We start from the raw sequence: 23,795 nt of genomic DNA on the forward strand, positions 1-23,795 counted from the left end.
GCAGATAGCTCTTGACTGCTTAAATCTGCAAGAGGCGGAGAAAGAGACACTGATTTATAAAAAAACATAATTGAATTTGTGGTTTTTAAAGGAGGTTAATTGTTATTTCAGACTTTACACCACCTTTGAGGATTTGCATGGATCTGGACACTTCAGAACAGAAATGCAGCTATTTTTTGGAAATTCCCCAATACCAAAAAATTTCAGTGTCTCTGCCAGTGACGATGTACTGATTGAAGTGGGGATCCAGAGAGCGGACAGCAAGCTTAAGGTGGTCCTCACTGACTGCTGGGCAACTCCAACTAATAATTCAGTGGATCCCCTTTCATTTGCTTTTATCAGTAACAGGTACAGAAATGACACTTGCAAATAGCGTGTGCCAGACATTAGATCTTCCAGTGACGGTGATTACTGTTGTGTTATATTTTAAATGCCTTTTGTGTGTGTTCCCATAATTTGTATAAATTATCCCTTACTGTTCTTACTGGTCACACCTTCTTTGAATGAGGAAGGTAGATATGAAAAGAAAATATTTACAAAGAGTAATGTGGTAGCAAATTGCCCCTTGTCACCCCTGCACTGCTGGACAGTTGCTTCATGGAGAGTCTGGCTGTGGCTTTCTAAAGGAGCCTTATAGTCTGAGTTATGTGCTATAACCTTCCATAGCCCTCACTGCTATGTATGTTTTATTCTCTTCCTTTTCAGCTGTCCCATCCCAAATACATATACCACACTGCTAGAGAATGGGAATTCAAGCAAAGCACAATTTAAGATGAAAGTTTTTTCCTTTGTCAACAATTCTGTCATTTACTTACACTGCAAAATTCGTATTTGTATGGAGAAACCAGGAAGTACCTGCAGGACAGTAAGTTTTACTCCACTATGCTATTTTTCTCCAGCCTGCCATATGTAGTCCTGCTATGGAATTGAAGGAGTAATGTTTCCAAACAGGGTTTAAAGTAGTTCTTGAAGTTTACTTTCATGCTCTGCTGAGAGCAGGGAGGAATGGGCAAGAGCTACAAGCATATGGATGTGTCCACCTTTTTTCCTGTGCCTCATCCTCTTATTTAAAAGCACGGAGCTTGCACAGAAATGGGGACATCAAAGTTGGGGAACCTGAGAAATGAACTTTTCGCCCCTGCCTAGTAGTGGCCAGAAGGCAATTAATAGATGTTACAATGAAACAGGCTGTTCAGAAATGTGTCAGCTCAGATGGGTGTGTTATAAAAAAGTGAGAACCCATATTGTCACTGTCAGCAGAAAAGTCTGAGTAAACTGGTTTGCCATGTTTTTCTGTCCTTTTTTTTTCCTCCCTAGAGATCTGCTTCTCCAGGTGAGAGTTTAGGTGCCAGGAAAGGAAGCTCAGTGGCATTAAGTTTCCAGGGCTGTGAATCTAATAGAGTTTATTACGGTTTTTTAAACCCGATTGCTTTTAAAGCAATTAACCAAGCAATGTTCTGGTAACAACTTCAGTTTCTAATTGTCTGTGCTCCAAAGCATTGCTTTGTTTCTTTTTACTTCTGAATAAGTGATACACACTGCTTCATCTAAAATGTATTGCTGCCATAGAAATAAGAAAAAAACCAGGTTTTGCTGATGGCTTTTTTCCCCGTTTATGGCAGACACGCAGGAATTCTCTTGTCCCTGTTCCAGCCTTCCTGGCTCTTTTTCTATCAAGGACGTTTTCATTAGCAGTTTGATGTTCCTCCATTGTTTAACACTTTCCTCTAGCTCTAAATAACTCTGTTTAAGCCCATTATAGAGCAAATGATGTCTTCCTAAAAGATTAAAAATGGCTAGCAGACAATACTTCTTTCCTTTCTTAAAGTATAAAGCTTCCTCTGGATGAAAAAAAAAAAAATAGGGACAGGAAACATGACTGACAGATGGAAAGATGTCTCCAGCTTTCACAGTTGAATTTGCGTGTTAAAAATCAGTGTTTCAGCCACTCTCCCATGGAAGAGGTGGTGGCCTCCCAAAGTTCACTATGTGTCCTGAACAGCTGTGGAAGGACATGGTGGTAGGTGCAAGATGGGGAAATAAGAAGGATAGACAGGACAGGGACTGTGAGGGCTGGTATGGATGCTGTCAGGAATCAAACAGTTGCTTTGCTGGGAGCTGTTGGGTTTGCTGATAGAGCAGGGTTTAGCTATATGGATTAGAGTTTAGGAATATAGTTAACTAAAGGATTGGCTTTGGCCTGAGTTACAGGGGCCTGTGATGGGGTAATTCTACTAGCCCCAGATGAGGTTTGACTGAGATTAACATCTGCAGTAAACAAGACACAGCAGAGTTAATCAGTGAAGCCCTCTTCATTCATATATTTTATATTATTCATATATATATATATATATATATTAGTTATATTGCTCTTTCTCCTATACAAAATATGCCCCCTATCAAAAGTTAGTGAATCCAGTATCTTAGATTAACATGTTATGCAGAGAAGACAAATATTAGGCACATCTACAAAGGATGTCAAAGGCTTTTACAAAGAAGAGAGATGGTGCTGTAGGAGGTGCAAAGATCAAGGAAAGTTGGAACAAGAGCAGAATATGTTTGAAAATAACATGAGATGGCTGAGAGAGTAACCAGGGTCTGGGATCTGATCATCTGATCTGTCTGCTACTCTGGAGAATGCTGACTTGCTTCAGGGCAAATTTGCTTCAGCTCTTTGCCCACAAAATTGAGATTGACATCCTGTATTATTTCTTCTTACCCAGCCTTTTCATTCCATGTTTTCTTGGCAGAAAAGAGTAAGGTGCTCTGAAGTTTAGAGTAAAAAAAAATAGACAGGCTAGGGAGTAATGTAGTAAGAAATGAATAATAAACATGACTTTGAATGAGAAAACGAGTGACATACCACCACCATACATATGTTTGGTGGAATGTGACTGCTCCACAGCCACGTGGAAACAAAAAATCATTGACATGAAGGGAACAGCAGTGTAACTGTATTCTCTAATGGACCCACCTAACTGGGAGAGCTGTTCGAGGGTAGGCCAAAGATGCAGCTATAATACATGGGTATTATTCTGTGGGCTGACCCAGCTAAAGACACTGTTGCTGACAGTGGACTGTAGAGGCTTTTCCGTGTAATCAGGCTGGCAACACTGGTGAGACATTCTTGTGCAGGCAAGCTGGTGAGACACCCTTGCATTTTCCTGCTTTCTCTTGCTGATTGTAGTATGGTACTGCAGCTTCTCTGGTTTTATGTTCACTTCCAGGAGAGCACAGTATCTTTTGAATAACCTCAACAGGATATAGTTCCCATCAGAGACCTTTAGGTTGCAATTTAAAACAGAAAGGTAGCAAACAAATTGAACGGTGCTACGGAGGAAGTGTGCAGATGTGTGCTGTATATTCTGCAAGTGTTGCTCACTTGTAATACACAATCCCCAACACTTCACAGGCCAGGGCTTTCTAACTAGTAGTTCCTGGATTAGTAGCTCCAAGGTCACCGAAGAGTTGTGTGTTGCTTCAAAATGACATGCAGCTTGATAGGGGCTGAAAGTTGCTGCGGCTTTTGCTGGTGCTGGTTGTAGTATCTGCTGTGCCTGCTGCAGACAGCAGGAACATCCAAAACTGTTTTCAAAACCCTGGCTTATAGAACTGGTGAGAAGATTATTCTCCTACAGGTTCCTCTGAAAAAACACAGAAAGTTAATGAAAAGAAAGATTGTGTGTGTGAAATGTGCATTCACAGTGGTGTTTTCCAGTGTGACTTATTACAGATTTTATATTTATGTTTCCCTAATGTCATTTCTTTTGAACTTCCATTTGGTGCTCGTTTCAGTTTAACAAAGCGTAACATTAAGAAACAAAAACCCCAATTCACATACTCAGCAGAAGGCTTTGTACTTTTCATTAGTAAGCCATATTACTTGTTGGAGTTTGAATTGATTGTTGCAGAGATGCCATGCAGCTCGATCCATGAGGACTGGTGAAACCGTCGCTATGCACAGAACATCCTGGGGCCCCTTGTATAAATCGGCTGGTGAGTTATGATATGAATAGAGGCTTACAAAAAGGGGACATAGAGTAATCACCATGTTAAGATTCTTTTTTTTTTTCCTGATGAAGGAACCTGAAGACTTGTGATACAAGGTTTTCGTACCTCTCTGCATATTTTTCTGAGGAGTGTTCTTACTGAAGCTGTGTGGCAGTGTGGAAAAGCAGGTGCCCTCCTGAGTGAAGTGACTGTCAGATTGTCAAGGCAATGTAGAAAGGGAGGGGATTCAGTGCTTTGTGTAGCTATTTGCACAGGGTGGCAAGTGCAACAGCCACAAAATCAGACAGTTACTGCAATTGTAATGTATCAAAGCAGCTTGAATCTTTTAGACCGCAATCAGTTTTTCAAGTGTTTACACTGTTGTTAGACCACAATTGTATTGAGCTCTGAAGTCCAAAATCAGAGGAGATAAGAGATTGCATTTCCTTAGACTTCCTGGTGTTGACCTTATTACTACCCTGAGGGAAGGTGGCAGAGCACAGCTGATGCACAGCACATTGGTTAACTTGGTGGAGTGGTACAGTGCAAGTTAGTAGAGAATGAACACCAACACTGTGTGCAAGCAAGGTCTAATTTTTAATGCAACCGCCGCTTCTGCTTTTACCCCCGCTGATTTTTTCAAGGGCAGCTATGGCCTCTAACATCTTCAATCATTTGGCCTCCTCAAGCGATTTGCATTCATATCTTATTAGTGCAAAACAGTCATTGAGAGTATTTGTACACACCAACATCAGAGTTTTACTACTTGGCTACTGTGAATAGACAGAAGTCGGCCCCTTTCATCCTGCTGGTTACCTCTTTTGCCAGTCACTGTGCCAGACTGTGAAGATGAGTTAATGATGGACTGTTAGTTGGTTCATGGTATTTTTTTCTCCTCTGCTCTGATGGTCACAATATTCTTTTGGACCTAGAAACTGTCTCTGACTTAGCATATTGTATTTTTCTTCCATTATATGCAAGTACTAGTCAGTTAGAATAGGCCATAGGCCTTCAGTGTTCATTTCTGAATTAGTTTTGTGTTTTGTTTTGGTGTTGGCCCTGGATGTTACATTGCTTGGATAATGCTATTGCATACCTCGGTGGCTGCCAGCAGTGCCCTTTAGCCAAAGATCTTGTCTCTAATTACAGGCAGATATGCATTAGTGTTTGCCTTCTGTGCATCTCAGGTGCTGCACAAGTACTTGGCTAAATAAGTGCGGTCCTGAAAATGTATGCAGACAAATAGATGTTTTTGTAGTGCATCAAGCATTTGCAGAAATGATTTAGAACTGTGCAAGAGTACATGTGCAAATGAGAACAGAGGCATAACGTTAAAGGGAGAGGAGATTCTGCTTGCAGACTTGGACAAGTACATGTTGTTCAAGTACACTACACGTGAATCAGGCAAACACGTTCCGTCAATGGTCAGTGGAGCCGAGGGAGACAGTTGGCAACAAGGGGCCTGTCTGTTGCCCACATGTAGGCATTTAGTGTTCAGGACCCATGATGCCCCATTCTTTCCTTCCCCTCATTGTCCAGGTGCTATTGCAAAAGACTATCGTTCTCCTGCAGGTCCTGTGCCATGTCTACCAGACCTGTGCAGACACTATACATGCCCTCAGGCTTCTCAGGTGGCACTAGATGCCAGTGCTCCAGCTACAGAGTTGAGTCTATGGTGACCACCTCAGTGTGACTCACCTGCCCCCACTAACTGCACCAGCAAGGTCTCTGCTGACTGGAGTGGGAGCTTAGAGACCGAGCACACATGAAGAATCCTCCCCTAAAGACTTTGTGTTTAGATAATTGTTATATATGAGATAAAAGCAAAATAAATGGCTTCTAATAATCATAGATGAATGGGGGCAGGATTAAGATGGGGGAATACTTCACCTCTAGGGCCATTCTGAAAGTAAAGGAGCATTTCAAAAAGTCACCAGTGCTTATCCTTTAATTCTTATTTTAACAGAAAAATGCAGAGTCAAATTCCAGAGCCACATCACCCTCATGTCTGCAGGGACTCTACACTTGTATGTAAGAAGGGAACTTGGACTGTGGATCACAGACCATTCCATGAGAATTGCCCTCCACAAAAGGCTGATCAACTTCTGTATCACAGCTTCACAGCTCTGTGCTTCAACATGCACATTGGCTAATTTGTAGGCAGGGTTAGTTTCTTACCCCAGGAAAACATTTAGGAATTTCAAAGCTTTTTTTTTTTTTTTTTTTTTTTTTTTTTTTAGCATCTGATTTGAAGAGAGAGAAGGAGGCTGGCATGGGAGTTGGATATATCATCTTCATTGCCTTTGCTGCGTGTGGTTTTGTGCTGGGAGTTGTGAGTCTTCTCATTTTCCAGTACCAGCGAAAGACAAGAAGATACAACTTCAGAATCAAGTCTGACAACTTCAGCTACCAAATGTTCTACAATTAGTGATCTCCAGGTTACCAGATGTAAGTACTGAATTGTGATCAGTTACTTTTTTTAGCTGTTTAGCTCTTCCTGAAATGCTTAAATATTTGCAGATGGACATTCTCTGTTTAAGGATATTTGAACCTCCCGTCCTGTTTACTGTGGGTGAACGTCATAAATCTAAGAATGAAACTCCAGCTATTCTTGCCTGTTTTCAAATGCTGCAGACTACAGAAGAGGAAGGCAGCCTCCTTTTTATCTTCTTCCTTTGTGGTTTTCGCCTCAGTTAGAGTTAGTATAATTAGTATAATTAGATTAGTACAATAAAGGAGAGAAACTTGACCTCTCTCTTTATAAATCTGTTTCAGAAGCTAATTTGTTTCAGAAGTTATCCCTTTCTGCAAAAGCCTGCATTTAATTTTCTCTTGGGAGGTGGTGTGTTTTTCAGGAAAATAGTAGGATGTTAGACATAAACAGCTTTAAATATTGATAATGTGTAAGCAATGCTTACAAGTGCATGCAGACAGTCTGAAAAGACAGCTCTGAGGAGTCTTAGTCACTACAACATGTTCTGCCTCTGCAACTTGAGAATTCAATACTCTTCCGAAATGCCATTGGATTCAGCACTTTTTCTGTAAAATGAGTGTGTTCTAGCTGCTCACCACCATTTTTATGTTTGTCCCTATAAGAGGAGGAGAGATGGGTGAGAAAACTGGTTTGCTGAAAAAGAACACCTAACATTGCTTCACAGCTTAAGGATGTTTACTTCAGATCTGATCAAATTCTGTTTCTGGGAACAGGCTCTTTTGACATTGTTACCGGACTTTGTTACTCTTTCCTGATGGAGGCCTCCTACATGACAATGCGGCTACCACAACCACAGTAAATTCACTAGACTTCTCATGATGGTATTTGCAGATAATTTATTTGCTTCACTAAGTACCATAACTCTTAACGTATATCACACAGAAGAGATCCCATCTGTCTGCTTGTAAAGTCTTGACTTTACTATTAGCTGTATCTCCATTAGTCTTACATGACAGAGACCACCCTCTGTAGTAATCTATGGGCAGCCCCTGAGAGATCACTGTAGGTGAGGGTGATGCTCTGATTGCTTCCCCAGCAATGGGCAGGGCTGCCTGTCAGCACCCCAAAGTGAAGGTACCTGGGACTCCTTGGTACATCTCCAGCAGCTGCACAGTTCCATCAGTGACGCAGGTCCCATGAGGGAGCCATCACCCAGTGTGAAGGGCACATCTAGGTCCATTGTATCAAAACCTATATAAGAAACCTTTGCGTCTCTCTGCAGAGAGAAGAATGGCTTGTCTTCATTTATCATTCTGCTCTCATGAGTGATCATGGGTGATTGCAATACTTGATAGTAAAGGGAATTCTGAAGTTCTGCAATGTGGTCATAGCATAAAGGATATTGTTGGGCTCAAAATGCTTATACATAGTCAGCATGTTCAAGTCTCAGCTAATGGCTCCTTTTAGATGTTGGAAGTACTCAGCTCTTCTTTCCTATGTATTTATTTTCTTTGGAAGGTAGTTGATTATCTTTCTCAATCATGATTAGTTTGTTCTTTATTTTTTCTAGTTGGATCATATCTCATCTCATGGAGAACTGAAGCTTGTCTTCACTCAGAATTTGGTTTTCATTAATCTTCAGAATGGTGATCATGACTGGTTGCAATACTGACTCTTCCAAATTAATATCACATAAAAAAGGCTTCAAAGGCTTCTGTAAAGATTTTCTTTTTTAAATTTGCTCTTTCCCTACTGTCCTAAGAACTATTTGTAACTGCAGCTCCAGGTTGAAGCGAATTTTGGCAGCTTTTTCTGTGGATAAAATAGAAGGGAAAAAAAGAAAGACTTTGTGGTTCTCTGTTCAAGTTTCAACATTTAGCTCTCCCACTGCGCCCAGTTGCTATGTGGCCATCTTAGCATCACTTGTGCCACTACTATTGACAAGCTACATGTTTCTAGAAGTGTTCCAGGAAGTAAATCAGCAAACCCCTAGAGAGATCTCCTTTTCAGTTTATAATTCCCTGTTTACTTAAGGTGAGGTTGAAACTTTGAGCTGCAGCAACGTTGAAGACCTAATTGTGCAACGCCCTAAGTATACAGAAGCTGGAGGACAAGTATTGGATTTGTCACCAAATAAATAAAAAGCACCGTGATTCTGTGATTTAAACTGCTTAGAGTGTTATTCAGCATGAGTTTTGAGATTTGATGGTAAATTCTTTAATCGACAAGGACTCAGTGGAGAGACAAAAAAAAAAAAGCAAAAATAAGTTATTTTTGCAACTGGTAGCCCACGTTTTTTCCAGATAAGTCAATTAGTACCTATGTATTCTGTTTAATTAGACCACAATGATTGTGTAGTCGGGCCATGGAGTGTGCTGCCGACCTAAGTGAGAGCACTCTAATTGCAACAGAGTAGTTATAAATTTGAGCTGAATTTTGCCTGGCTGCAAGACCCTACAGTTAGTGCAGCAGTGAACGTTTAGCTTACAAGCTCCATTGGATACAAAAACAGTCTGCTCAGCTGGATAAACTGGAACAAAAATATTTTCTGCACAATAAGCATCTCCTGCAGGACTCTTTCTTCACTCTCCTGCCCCAAACCTCCACGTTGGTGAGTGTTAAAAGAGAGGAGGGTGATCTGATAACTTGTTGCCAGCAACCCTTGGTTCTGATTGCTGTGTGCACTCCTCCTTGAATGGTGACAGAGTCTGCCGTATCTGCGTCACATGTAATTCAGTAATTTACAGTCAATAAGCTGATTACTCTTTAAGCTTAGTGGACACCATTATAAATAACTCTTCAGTGAAAATTTGTCTTTAACTTGAACTTACAAATGCTCTCAGTAGCCATAGCATTTAGGTACTCATTTTTTTTTTGTGCAGAATGACATTGAAAAACTGCTTCTTTATCCCCTAGTCCCATCTCTAATAGGAATAAGATTACTAGGTAAAGAACTTCTACATTTTGCAAAAGGTCATACTGATTGATCTTTTAAATATGTAAATACATTTCAAATAATCATTCATATTCTGCTTTTGCTTCAAGTGAGTCTATAAGGAGTAAAAATCTTTGACTTTTCCTTGCTGAAATATCAGTTGCCAGATCCTAATATAAAAATGATCTGTTTGGTTGCAATTCATTAGTGAAACTGCAAATTATCTTTGCAATCTTAAAGTCTGATGAACATAAGCATTAGCTTTTTATTCTGTAGAAGTTTCTTAACTTTGGCTCAGTGTACTCTCAAGTATACAACGTATTTGTCTTCTGCACACACTGAAAGGATAAGCTATTTTACTATAAATATTTTCCTAGTTTTTAGTACTCACAATCCTGAGCTGCTTGAAAGTGATAGGACTAGAGATACACCTGTTGATTTCAGTGGAGCTATGCCATTTACAAAAGCTGAGCACTAGTCTTCAGGATGAAATGCAAAACAGCAGCTTGTATTTAATACCTTGCATGCTTAGCAGAAACTGCTATTTGGATTATATGAGCCTGGTTAGCAGAGTTTTGGTGTCTTAATAAAAGCATTCTTGTAACTTATTGTTGGCTTTTGTGCTGTTATATTTTCATTCTATGATTTAGTCACAGGTATTAAGATGTGCATTGTGTGGATGTGGCAGCTTCTGAAGAACTGTTCAAGTATTAGTATAATGTTCAAACATCACTCAAAACACAATACTTGACTTTATCCAAACACCAATGGACTGCAATTACCAACAACTATGTATGTAAACTTACTAAGCATCTCTTTCCTCAACACTGCAAAGGGCAAACATATTTTTAGCTTCATGCTTTGTGGCAAAGACAACCAAAAGAGTATTTAACATTCCCAGTCCAATGATAGTATTCCAGCAACCTGGTGATGCAATCTGAAACTAGTGTCACAGGAGCCTCCCTTTGATTTGTACAGTTCTGACAGCTGCTCCAAAAGCATCATAATCAGAGCTCACCCTTGATGAAGCTTGCCCTGAGGGCATTACTGGACTTGTCTTGACGCGAGTGTGAAAAGCAGGGAGGAAGCACCAGCACTTACTCAAGGTTCTTCCTTTCTCATCCCTGTGCAAAAGTGTTGCACAGCTGCCACCTATTTTCTTTGTAATTTTTTTTTTTTTTCCTGTGCTGCATTTAGGTCGCTAGCAGTCACTGTTTCTCAGAGTTGTATCCCTTTGTGTCTCTTTTTCATGCTGAGGCACAGAACAGATTGTTCGGTTGAAGTATCACAGAATCACAAAATGGTTTGGAGTGGAAGGGATCTTTAAAGATCATTTAGTCCAACCCCCCAGCCAAGGGCAGGGACACCTTCCACTAGATAAGGTTGCTCAAAGCCCCACCCAGCCTGGCCTTACACACTTCCAATGATGAGGTATCCACAACTTCTCTGGGCAGCCTGGTTCAGTGGTTCACCACTCTCATTGTACACAATTTCTACCTTATAGGCAAGCTAAATCAATCCTCTTTCAGTTTAAAACCATTGTGCCTTGTCCTGCCACTACAGGCTTTGATAAAAACTCTCTCTCCCTATTCCTTATAAGCTCCTTTACATATTGAAAGGTTGCAACAACGTATTTCCAGAGCCTTCTCTTCTCCAGGCTGAACAATCCCAACTCTCTCAGCCTGTCCTCACAGCAGAGCTGTTCCAGCCCTCTGATCATTTTTGTGGCCTCCCCTGGCCCCTCTCCAGCAGGTCCATGTCTTTCCTGCACTGAGGGCTCCAGAGCTGGAGGCAGGACACCAGGCCGGGTCTCACCAGAGCAGAGTAGATGGGCAGAATCACCTCCTGCAACCTGCTGGTCACGCTTCTTTCAATGCAGCCCAGGATACTATTGGCTTTCTAGCCTGCAAGCACTAGTTGCCAGCTCATATTCAATTTTTTATCTGGGATAAAAAATATCCCCAATAATAAGTATCCCCAAGTCCTTCTTGTCAGGGCTTCTCTCAAGCCCTTTGTCTCCCAGTTTGTACTGATACTGGTGATTGTCCCAACCCAGGTGCAGGACCTTTCACTTGCCCTTATTTGGAATTCAAGATGTTCGCATGAGCCCACTGCTCAAGCCTGCCAAGGTTCCTTTCAATGGCAACACTTCCCTCCAGTGAATCAACTGCATCACTCAGCTTGGTGCCATCTGCAAACTTGCTAAGGGTGCCATCAGCCCCTCTATCTATACCACTGGTGAAGTAATTTAATTGTATTTGTCCCAGTACTGACCCTTTGGAGACACCGTTTGTTACTGGTTTCCACTCAGACATTGAGCCACCGACTGTAACTCGTTGGACACAGCCATCCAGCCAATTCCTTATCCTTTTGACAGCCCACCTGTCAAACCCATATCTCACCAATTTAGTGGCAAGAATATCGTGAGGGACTGTATCAAAGACCTTACATAAGTCCAGGTAGATGCTATCTATGGCTCTTCGTTTGTCCACTGCTGGACCCACCCTATTACAGTCATGATTTGCCCTGGGTGAAGCCATGTTGCCTGTCTTTAATCACCTCCCTGTCTTCCCTGTGTTTTGGCATGTCTTTGAGGCAGATGTGTTCCATGATCTGACCGGGCACAGAGGTGAGCCTGACAGGTCAACAGTTCTAGGCCCATTCTTTCTGCCCTTTTAGAAAATGGGTGTGATGTTTCTGTTTCTCCAGTCACTGGGGATTTCACCTGATTGTCATGACTTTTCAAATATGATGGAGAGTGTCATGGCAAGTACATTAGCCAGTTCTGTCAGGACCTTGGGATTCATGTTGTTGAGTCCCACGGACTTATGTATTTTCAGGTTCTACAAGTGGTCTTGAACCTGATCTTCACTTTTGATGGGAGGGACTTTTTTCCCCCAGTCCCTGCCTTAAGGTTCAGGGGCTTGAGAGATGTGGAAAGACAGGTTACCACTGAAAAATGAGGCAAAATAACCTCCTCCATGATGGCTGTCACAATCTCTCCTGCCTTATTTATCATAAGAGTACTTTTTCTTCAGTCTTCCTTTTCTGTCCAATGTACCTGTGGAAACCCTTCTTATTCTTTGCATCCCTTGTCAAATTCAGCTCCAACTGTGTCTTAGCTTTCTGGATCCTATGCCTCCACATCTGAGCAGCATCCCTATTTTCTTTACAGGGTGTATGTCCATGCTTCCACTGCCTGTGCATTTCCTTCTTATACTGACCATGAGATCCTCACTCAGACATGCTGGTCTTTTGCCTTCCTTTCCTGATTTCTTACATATGGGGATCGAGAGCTCTTTTGCTCTAAGACATATGTCCTTGAAGAGCTTCCAGCTCTGTTTAACTACTTTATCACTGAAAGCAGTTTCTCAGGGGGTTCCATCCACTTATTCCTTAAACACCTGAAAGTTTGCTCTCCTGCAAAGTTTGCAGTGTCTTGACTCTACTCTTCACCTGGCCCATCTGCCTCAAGATTGTGAATTCCACCAGGGCATGATTGCTGCAACCTAGGCTGTTGCCAATCTTGACATCTTTATCTAGTTGACCCATGTTTATAAGCAACAGGTCTAATAAAGCTTCTCTTTTGGTTGGGCTGTTGTCGCAGCTGGGACGAACAAACAACATAGATCAAGTTCTTCGAGGATTGTCACAGAGGCACCCCGAGGCTAATTTAAGGGACAACAGAGTCCAAAACAACTTTTATTAAACCAGTGAGAAACAGGGTTTTAGCACTCCAAAGCGACTTAAATATAGGTTTGGGTATCAGTTGAGGAAAATTATTAAGGGGCAGCAACTAGTACAACAGGCGGTCCACAGAGTGCATGCCCGTGGCTTCACCCAAAACAATGCCGGAACCATCCCCGAGTCCCAGAGGAGTACACACTTGCCTGAACACGGTGCGGGATTATTCTTAAAGAGATAAAGGTAAAGCGTACGCTCGCGACTCCGCGAGGGTAAATTTATAATACACTCGCAATTCTGCGAGGGTTAATTTACTTACACGTGCAAATGTGCACGGAATACTACACGTGCTTATGTGGAAGCACGGGAGGAAAATACACTTGCGATTGTGCGAGGATAAATTTATAATACACTCGCAATTGTGCGAGGAAATAAAGTTACACTCGCGATTGTGCGAGGAAATAATTTAAAGTACGCGTGCAAATGTGCACGGAATAAAGTTACACTCGCGATTGTGCGAGGAAATAATTTTATACGTGCTTGTATTAAGCACGGGAAGTTACACGTGCATATGTGCACAGAAAGGATAAATATACTCGCAATCCTGCGAGGGGTTTTACTCACACCCGTGGCGGCAAGGCAAACGGGGTCTCCATCCCGGGGAGCGGGGGTCTCGGCGGCAGCATCTTGCTCGTAGCTCCGAGAGACCGGCGACAATGGGCACAGTCTCGACGAGAGTCCCGTTTTTATACTGGCTGATCAGACCTGACTGTAGGCATTCTAGAAGCTTCTCTGCACCCCCACACCGTGTGTGGGGCGCCCCTGAAGCCTCCAAACATCCCCCACACTGGTCGCAGGTGCCCAGCGGCTCACTGACGCCTCGGCAATCCCTTCTCCTAATGGTCCTGGCCAGGGTGCTCTTGGCCAAACAAAAGAAGCTGTTAGCCTCAAGCAGCAGAGAGAGGGAGATGTGCCTACTCCCTCCATACTGAGGGAGAGGGGGGGCAGAGAGGGGGGTTTGCATTCTGCCACAAGGATGAAAGTAGTAGATGCCATTTATTGCCACAAGTTCATTTTTATACAGTTTTACTAATTCATGTGTCTCTTCACTATTGGTTACAAGTTACAGCAGTAACATCTCATTGGCTATTTTTGCTATCATCAATGTTACTCTTTTACTCCCTTCTCTCTCATGGGTACATCCTTAACATCTCTGAATACTCCCTTACTCCCATCTTTCTCACGGGTAGGCCTTAATATCTTCAAAGCTAATTTCTGTTGCCATGCCCTCTGTCAGGGAATCCAAGGACCCACCAGAATTCCCCACAATTCCCCCTTTTTGTATTTGTGCTTAAAAAATTGCCTTCATTGTCTGCTGCAGGGTTCTTTGCAGCAGAGAAATAATGCATGGCAACATTAGTAGCACAACCACAACAATCATCAAAACAATCAGTCCCGTTTTCACTACTGATAACAACCACTCTGAAAGCCCCCAATCACTAAACAATTTATTTAACCAATCCCATCAAAATCTTCACATCCATATCCTTGACGTAATAATGAACAGTCTATTGCGGCTCTAGTCTGCAGTGTAGCATGTCTTACAGAATCTACATCTAACAAAAGTCCACTTAAAGCCTTAGAAGTTCTGTTAGTTTGCTTAGCTAGATAGCATCCTAATTTTTCTAAAGTATTTAAAGCTTTAGCTGTGCCAACACCAGATAGAAGAAATCCTAAAACTCTTAACCCTGATCCCCAAAAATCTGCATTATCATTACATTTTGACTCATATGCATGCAAAAAATATTTTTCCCGTCTCGCTCTTCTGTGATCTATTATCATAGATACTTAGGGCGTTAGGAGAGTTAATCATCCCAAAATACACGGTCCTTCAACAGCGTTAGAAGGAATTCCTGGCCAGGCTCTATCTCCACAGATCAAGAATACACCATACAGGAGGTTCTGGGGTTGCTGTCCCACATTATCAATGACACCCCTTGGATTCTTCTGCGAGGCATTACACCATTGAGTTTCATTTCTATAGTCACCAAGGGTAGCATTAACATTTTGCAGTTTTATCCATTTATGTTCTTGTATATTGTTCTGACACTTTTCACAAACCAGCTGGATACAAGCATCCATGGGCATAGATGCCAGCAATTCCAGTTCCTGTGGTTCAATATCTGCTTCTGGGAGGCAAATAATCCAAAGTGCCATGTTGGCATTATTACAGTTTGTTGCAATGCCTTTGCACCAACCACTATTTTGAAACAATTGTGTGATGCTGCTGTAATCATCAAGGAGGATGCCAACCAAGCGTGTGTGGAACGGGTTTTCCAGAGATGACATAGCTAGGCATATAGAGTCCTGGTCAGTCATGTTGGCTAACGTAATCCACATGTTAGTCTTTGTCTGTGTAGGCATCCAAAACGCAGCAGCTGCATCAATCATTGTCAGGAAGATAACACAGGTTTCAGATTTCGTGCTGGCAACCATTGTGGCTCTTGATTTGTGAAGACACAAGCATAGCCTCTCACCCAGGTTATCAATTGATGTGGCCTTTTCCATTGACCATTAACTAGTGATTCAACCATAACTAATGTAGGTTCTTTCTGATTTAGCATGTTTCTGGGTCATACTTGCAAAGTGTTTCATCACAGGGCGAATTTGAGCTGCGCCACTTAGATATAAGTGATTCATCACATACAATGCTTTTGACAATTGGTTTTATGGTGTTTTCCCTACTTCTCCCCGCTTTTTGTTTAAAAAAAAAAAAAAAAAAGAAAAACAAAACAAAACCAAAAAAAACCAGTTCAGAATCAGATATGTGTGTTGGACCTTGACTACGTACTCAGAATCACAAATCAAATTTAGAGGTACCTCCTTAAAAAGCTCTAAGTAATGTAAAGCTGTGCCAGGTTCTGCCAGTTGGGTTGAACCTTCAATAATTTTTACAGAATGATGCCAATCGTTATCTTCCCACCAGACCACTACAGCTTTATGAGACTTCCCAGAACCATCAACAAACACTGTGCAAGAATGCAGGATCAGACCAGATACAAGTATGGTCTGTGACCTGATGTTAAAGACTTGCAGGTTCTGCATCAATTTACACTTAGGCATGCCAAAAGCTGTGCTGTTAAGAAAATCAGCTAGTGAAATTTACGAGGACATAGATTGCAAATAAAAAAATCAAAATTAAATTTCATGAATTTCATGTATGACGAAAGGATCATGGCTTATTAAGACTTAAATCCATTCCCTGCATTTCTTGATTAGAGTAACAATTGGTATATCAGTCTGTTAACAATCTCATCATACTGTCCCACAATAGCCACAGGTTGTTTCGATGTTGTAGCTATAAACAGACATATCTGCAAGTACAATTGAATGCAGTCAGCCTGTAAGGTTGTTATAAATTTATTCATCAAAGTTTCTAACTCCATTTTGGCTGTCATATTTATTGGATATTGTTTTCCCATACTGAATCGAAGTCCTGTTTCAGTTCTATCAGTGTAGTGTTTGCTTTACCGAAACATTGGCTGTTAATATTAGTGGAAATACAGCATTTGAAATTTCCTTGGAGATTCCTTACTTGAAGCAAGCAGATCTGCACCATCCAAGCAGCTTCTTGTAGGACATGCAACTAAACAGAATTCTCAGAAAAAGTTATTTGAGCTTACAATTTACTTAACAAATCTTGACCCAAGAGAGGTATAGGGCTTTCTGGAAAATACAAGAATTCATATGGTAAAACTTTGTTCCAAATTTGGCATTCCATTGGTCTCAAAAAATGGCCTTTCTTTCATTCTCTCCCATGACCTCAAAAACTATAATGGTGAATTTACTAAGAAGTCTCTTGCAACTAGTTAACACAGAATAAGTCTATTAAAAAAATTGTTGGTTAAATTTCCCTGCTTCATTAGAACTATGGATCCACTGGCAATGCCTTGAAATTTCACCCTCAGACTCCTTCATGCAGTATTACAGTTCTCTAGTAGTAACATTGCTGGGAGGGGGTGCACGGGGAGGAATAAAACCTCCCTCTCGCCCCCATCTGGGATGTCAGGATCTCCAGCCCAGCATGAAAACAAATCAGTTCAAACTCCACATCAAACCAACCTGGCTCCACTCCACACCCAAATTAGTACCACTCTGACCCAGAGAAGCACTGAGCACTCTGACCCCCCAAAGCTGACCAGTGTGAAAAGACCAACTTCAGCAAGGAGGTAAAATGATGAGCTCTCTCCCCAGATGTGCCAAAACCTAGGAAACAAGATGGAAGCAAAAAGAAACACCACCAACAACCCCTGATTCAAAGCTGAGAAGCAACGCAGTGCCACAACAAGGATGGATGACAACACTTCAGGAAAAAAAAGACAGAGTGGGGGGAATAAAGCCCCCCTTTCTCCCCTTAGCAGCGGGAAAACAGGTTTTTCCTTTTTTTTTTTTTTTTCTTTCTCTTCTTACTGCAGTTCAGATGTAGCCAAGGCCACACAGGTGGCGTAATCACTGGTACGAAGTGGGAGGCTCTGGCAAACTCCTCAGTTACAATGAGCTGAGTTTATCTTGTAGCTTGACACAGGCCTGAAATTTATATTCAAACTGTACAACACAGGCCTGAGGTATTTTGCTTTTTTGTTTTCCCATTTCATTCCAACCATAATACACTTTATATGCATTCCAAGTAGCTCAGCAATAGTTACATTCCTTAGCTCCATTTACCTTTTGAAATTTACAGATGTCAAAAACCAGCATATTAAACATCAATCCATTATTCCATTTTCCTAGATCCAAATCAGTTCATATTCTAGCAACTTTTAAATACAACCTCATACAATAACAAGTTCACATCCATCATAGCATTTAGGGTTTGTTTTGTTTCTGTGTTTTTTGTTTGTTTGTTTGTTTGTTTGTTTTTTCAATGTGAATCAGAATTTAACAATTTAAATTCTTTTCTGGTCTCAAAATTAGCAAATCAACTTACGGTACTATACTTCACCCAATTTTTTCCAAAGTTCTGCAGAACAACATTAATTGCAATACAGCACTAAACCCCAGAATTCCACATTTAAGCCACATCCGAGTACAGTATTGTTTCAAGTTTTCTTTTATCAGAATATTTCCCCAAAAGTTACTCTAATGTATAAGGATGCATGCTAAGGGGGAGCAAGGTGGTATTTTAGCAGCGAAACCAGTTCCGATTTTGTAATTATCTCCCTAAACAAAATTCTTTTGGTACCAAATATATATATATATATGCAAATTTAAATACTGAGCTCAGATATGAAAACCAAATACCAAGTTCAAATATGCAGATGGATCACAGTTACACTTATTCAAGACAATATCTCAATTTTTGCATTGTACGTTTGAACCGCTTACTGCTCAGCCACGCAGAGGTACCACTGGGTCTCCCTGACAAAACAGGTCAGTGCGTACTGGAGCCCCATTGACACCTGCCCCCCACTGACACAGCAAGGTGGACTGGGCAAGGCTTTTATTAGTGTCTTATCTGGTGCGCTACAACTGTTATCCCCGAAACAGGGTTCTTTAATTGGTGTGCATATACAAGAGCCAAATTTAGTACATCGAGATGAGACACAGCCTATTACAGAGTTGCGCAAGTCTGAATGCTGGAATAAAGCTAGCATGCTAGAATGAAAAATAACAGCTACTACACACAAGATTTTACCATCACACTCACGCAGTAAAGAACTACATTACTCAAGTGTTTCTGTATTATCACAAAATGCACATTTTGAGTCCATGGGTTCTCATGATTTAACAGTCTCTGAACTCACCATACCACACAACAAAGACCTACTAAAACTGCAACATACTTAAACAGATACCCACAAAGAAAACAGGTTAATGAGGAAAACATCTTGCAGACTGCAGCAAGTTTTCTATGACCTGTGTGTTGTCAGTTAATTCTCAACTTGTTGAAGTTCAAACTGTTCCACCTGTAAAACTGTCTGTAATGATCTGATGATCTCTTGCAGAGATTTATTTTGTCCTGCCTTCTCGCCATAAAAACAGCATTAATTGCAACAAAGTGTTATACTTCAAGGTTCTATCCTCCAGCCACTTTTCCCATTCATCTAACTTACACAGCAGCCACCATTGATCATAATATTTCACAAGATCTTCCTTCCTCATATTTCCAAGTGCTTTCCTATGTTTTAAAACACCTCCCAATACCAATTTCTTAGGAACACGACTGAAAACAGTAGTATCTGACCCCATCTCATAAGTAAAACCATGAGAAGAGGGAGGGAGGGAGTGGAAGCACAGGGCTGCTTACAGCGTGAGTGGGAAAAGTGGGGAGAAGATTTTATGGTGTGCTTATACCACAGTTCTAACAGTTCTAACAACAACCAGTAAAACAATTAACTCACATTCCTGACAAGCTGCTTGGTTTTCAGGGAGGCAATACACAGAAGCACGTAATATGTACTGTAAAACTCACAGATAACGCATTGATAGCAAACGTTAGCATTTTCTGCTGCTAATTTCAACACTAGTGCTTCCTTAGTTTCTAAGTTTTCAACCTGCTTATTGATGGCCTCTTGAAGATGGTCAATAAATTGCATTATAATTGCATTATAATAATTCTCATGAGGACCCTGATTAATAGTTGCAAATGATTTGGCTGCTTTGTCGGTTTCAGGCACCTTTATCATAGCTTGATATGCAAGGTCTGTTGACTGCCTCAGGATTTCAGAAACTAATCGTGCCTATAATTGTGGTGTGCCAATTAGTGTCTCTTCCAAGAGCTGGGGCATACCCGCCCCGTTCAATGAGTCCCTATCGTTCTGTCCTAAATGATCTATAGCTGTTACATTGCATAGGTCTAATTTTGCTTGAGTCTTTCATGGTTTTTATTTGATCTCAGGGCAACACATACACATGCTCCTTTTCCTTTTAACTTTTCAAGAAAATGCTGCAGATCTTCACCCTCATTCGAGTCAGCAGATAATGCAGACTTGCATGGTGCTGGAGAATCATTAGCAACAGGGGGTTTGGAACAGGGCCCTTCTTTTTTTTTTTTTTTTTTTTAATTTCAAATCTAGTCCAGGGAAGCCACCCCTCTCCGCTGTCTCTGCATGTTCCCATTGCTCTTTTAATCCTCTCAAAGTCTCTAGCAACAAGTGCCATGTTGTTAACAGTTCAGCTGTTTCTTTGAATCTTTCAGTAGTGCTTTGTTCCGTAGTAACATCCTTCGTAAAGTCAATTCCAGAGGGCTAATACCCCGCTTCTTCCAATTTCCATGTAGATAATATAATACCCTCTTCTTTAGATAAGTTCCACCCCCCCTGTTCCTGGTAGCTCACCAACTCTTGGCGTGGTGTCTTTTCAAGGATCCAGATCTTTGGCAGCTCCCCCCTGCTGCTCTATCAGCTGTACCGAGCTCTGTCTCGGTTATTGAAGCCTGCCAACAGGACCAGAGCCTGTGAGTATGCAGTAAGAACACTTTGTCAACATACTCACCTAAACTGGGTGGCCTGTATTAAACACCAGCCATGAGGTTCTTTTTGTTGGCTTGGTCCCTATTTTCTACTCATAAACTCTCAACCTGTTCATCGCTGTTTTTTGAAGGCAACTCTATCAACTCTACGCAGACAATAATTTTTTTGTTGTTTTACACAGAGGGCAACCCTCTGTGTGTTGGTCCCTTCTGAACATTTTATAGCCATTAATTGCAGTGCTCCAGTCATGCGCTTTGTTCCACCACATTTCTGTGATAGCGATTAGATCACAGCTTGCCACCTGCACAGTGATTTTCATCATCTCCCGTTTGTTACCCATCCTGTGTGCATTGGTATAGAGGCATGTAAGTTGGCCTATAGATTGTGTCACCTTTTTAGATCAACACATCCTAATTCCTTTGACGAATTTCACAGGTGTTCCCTGTGAATGAGGAAATGTACAAGGTGCAACAGGATTCCTCTGTCCCTGCTGTTGCACCTCATTTGCTGCTCAGAAAAGATTTGTTGGCTTTGGAAGGCTTGTTTTGGACTGCTGTGGTCAGTTCCCCACATCAGTGATCAGGCAATTTCTCCAAAAGAGTAGCTCTGAGGCCAAGGAGAAATCTTCTAGGGGAGTAGCACTGACCATCTCCTCTTTCCATTCTGGTGTTGCCCACCTTTTGTTTTATTAATGAAACACTGGCTCTAGATAATTATTTGAGACAATGGCTGAAAAATGTGTAGAAATAAAATCAGAAGGTTTGGTTTTGACCTCTTACTTTATTTCCTAAGAAGGGTTTTAGAGCGGTGATATGGGTGCCTAATGTAACTATTGTTTGTAAGAACACCACACTGCTGACACCTGATGTAAAACACTCATCGTTTTTCCTTTCTCTCTTATTATAATGCTCCCAAACTTTGGCCCCAGCAGGGCTGGGAGAAAGCTAATTGGAAAATTTCATTTTCCATTAAGATTTAAAGGAACTGACTCTTTAATGCCTGTTTGGGAAGTTTTCTTCTAAGCTGTGGAAGGAAGCGAGTTAAAGGAAGTGCAAATGTTTAACTGAAATTGATCTAAAAAGCTGATGTTGGCTACAATCTGGTAGAAAGCCCAGAGCACGGTGCCTCCTCTCAGCTTCTTTAATTGGCTCCGTAATATCTGCTCGGCCCAGGGGTCTGTCCTCCAGGGCTTGTGGCAAACCTACCACTGAATAGTATCCTCTCTGTAGAGGTACTACCTTTCTTCAAGACACCCCTCTCTTTTTTTTTTTTTTTTCTGATTTCTCTTCTATCATTGCTCTCTCCTGATCATAGCAAGCCCACTGCAGGCAGTACTTCAGTCAGGAGTTTTCAGGGAATTGCCACCTGTTTCTTCAACTCATCTCCCTCTGGCGGTGTAGGCAGTTACCACCTTGTGCTAAGGACACTCTTGGGTACATAGTCTGGATGTGACACTGTCTGGCAGGGGGTGACACAGACTTGTCAATACAGCACCTTTCCACATGCAGCAAATTCCCCTGAAAGTGTTCTCTGCCTCTCCTGCTCTTCTTTCCCAAAACAGAGATTTTTCCTCTGAAATCCACAAAAAGAATAATTTCAAAGACTTGACACAGACACAATGACTTGTACACTAAAAATAATCATAAAACAACCATAAAACAGGAATGGGGAAAAAGCCAGAACATTTGGAGATGACAAGGAAAAAAGCAGTAAAGGACCAAAACAACTAAGTTAAACTGCTGTATGGAAGTGTCAGCAATACATCGCAGGTGTAGTGCTTGCAATGGGTCCCAAAATGTCCGCTCACACTATTCAATCAGCTGGTGCTCAGCCCTACCTATAATGAAGGATATAAAAGTCTTGGGATGATCGGGATAAATGTGCATTGCTGCCAAGAAGCTGGATTTCTTGAAATAATAACTATAAGGAATGAAAAAAATATAGTATTTTTATCAACCTACCTTTGTGTGTATTTGGCTGTGTCTTAGACAACATTCAGCATTTTTAGGAATAGTGTAGTTATACAGTGCAGATAATTTGATTTGATCCCACTTTTCTCCCTTTTTCTCTCCCTGTCCTTTCAAGGAAAGTATTAGTAGAAGTGTTTTTTTCCTGTACAAGTTTCTCACATGTAGAGATATTTGATATCTTCTGGAAAATGTAAAGTATTTGTAGGCACAGATGAAGTAATAAACCTTTATTTGAGTAGTGTTTTTTTCCTTTTCCCACTTTACTATGGAAGTAATCAATTTCAAAAGAAAGGTGGCATTTTTCTTCCGTGATCTTTCTGCTTAATCCTGTAAAGAACACAGTCTCTCAAAGTTGCTTTTCTTTGACTATTTTGTGTCTGCTCTTGCTATGAACAGTAGCAAGAGACAGTAGTAGGTTGGAACCTAAGGATAATGTCCCAGGTGGTTTATTGATGGTGCACTGAATAGTTGGCAGTTTGCTGCATTGAACATTTTACTCTTTCCTCACCTGGATGGAGCCTTTGCAAAAATTCAGAGGAAAAACAGGAAAGCTTGATATAAATATTGAGGAATGTTGGAGAACACCAAGTATGGTGGTGTTATGGAGCTACTTTCACTGATATTTGAAAGTACATGGTGTAGTAGGTTATGGGATAGCAGCATTCTCAACAGGCTGACACAAATCCATCTCAAAGCACCCTGAAACCTTACTTGCTCCACAATCATGAAGGTGACTCTGAATTCCAGGAAGAGACTGTATTACGTTTTCTGGCAGATTTTAAAGCTTAGTGACTTGGGATGTCTTGGCAGGGTGCAATTTATTGCTGCATGATATATCATATTATTTTATACCACAGATACCTGTAAATTCTCAGAGTGTGGTTTCAGCTGTCAAAGGGATTTGCAGAGCCATGCACAAGAAACTCACTATTGATAATCTAGGCATGATACAGAGGTCACACACAAAGCAAAAGATCTTTTTCTTTATCTGCCTGATCTGTAACTACCTTTTAGGTCTGTGATGGTGGCACTGACCTCAGGAAAGAACTTTCTCATTCCTCTGCACCCTTCCCAGCCTCTCCCTTTAAAACACCAACAGATGTAATAAATTAGTTGTTTGCAGTTTGTTACTGCTTGCTTTGTACTGTCATCTGGTAAGTACACAAAACCTACTATGACTTTCTCTTTTTTTGTCCTGTGGCAAAAGACACATTCTATACAATGCTATACAGATCAAAAGCCATATTACTTCTTTACAGATCTGGATATTGAGTAATTTCTATGCTTCTTCAAATGGAAATAGCTTCCGT

General features: G+C 41.2%; 1 protein-coding gene across 6 annotated transcripts in view; it reads left to right on the forward strand.

Annotated features, from left to right (window-relative positions):
• UMODL1 (uromodulin like 1) overlaps window positions 1-9,934 on the forward strand; it is a 77,360-nt gene extending 67,426 nt beyond the window's left edge. For all 6 annotated transcript variants that reach the window (XM_065861329.2, XM_071811392.1, XM_065861356.2 and 3 more), the window contains 5 exons: window positions 112-348; window positions 706-865; window positions 3,912-3,996; window positions 6,231-6,438; window positions 7,995-9,934. In XM_065861329.2, coding sequence (XP_065717401.1) covers window positions 112-348; window positions 706-865; window positions 3,912-3,996; window positions 6,231-6,418 — 670 coding nt within the window. In that variant the 3' untranslated portion in view covers window positions 6,419-6,438; window positions 7,995-9,934. The remainder of the gene's footprint in view (window positions 1-111; window positions 349-705; window positions 866-3,911; window positions 3,997-6,230; window positions 6,439-7,994) is intronic.
• Window positions 9,935-23,795: the final 13,861 nt, after the last annotated feature.

This window comes from Patagioenas fasciata, chromosome 1 (genome assembly GCF_037038585.1).
Source record: "Patagioenas fasciata isolate bPatFas1 chromosome 1, bPatFas1.hap1, whole genome shotgun sequence".
Taxonomy (NCBI): domain Eukaryota; kingdom Metazoa; phylum Chordata; class Aves; order Columbiformes; family Columbidae; genus Patagioenas; species Patagioenas fasciata.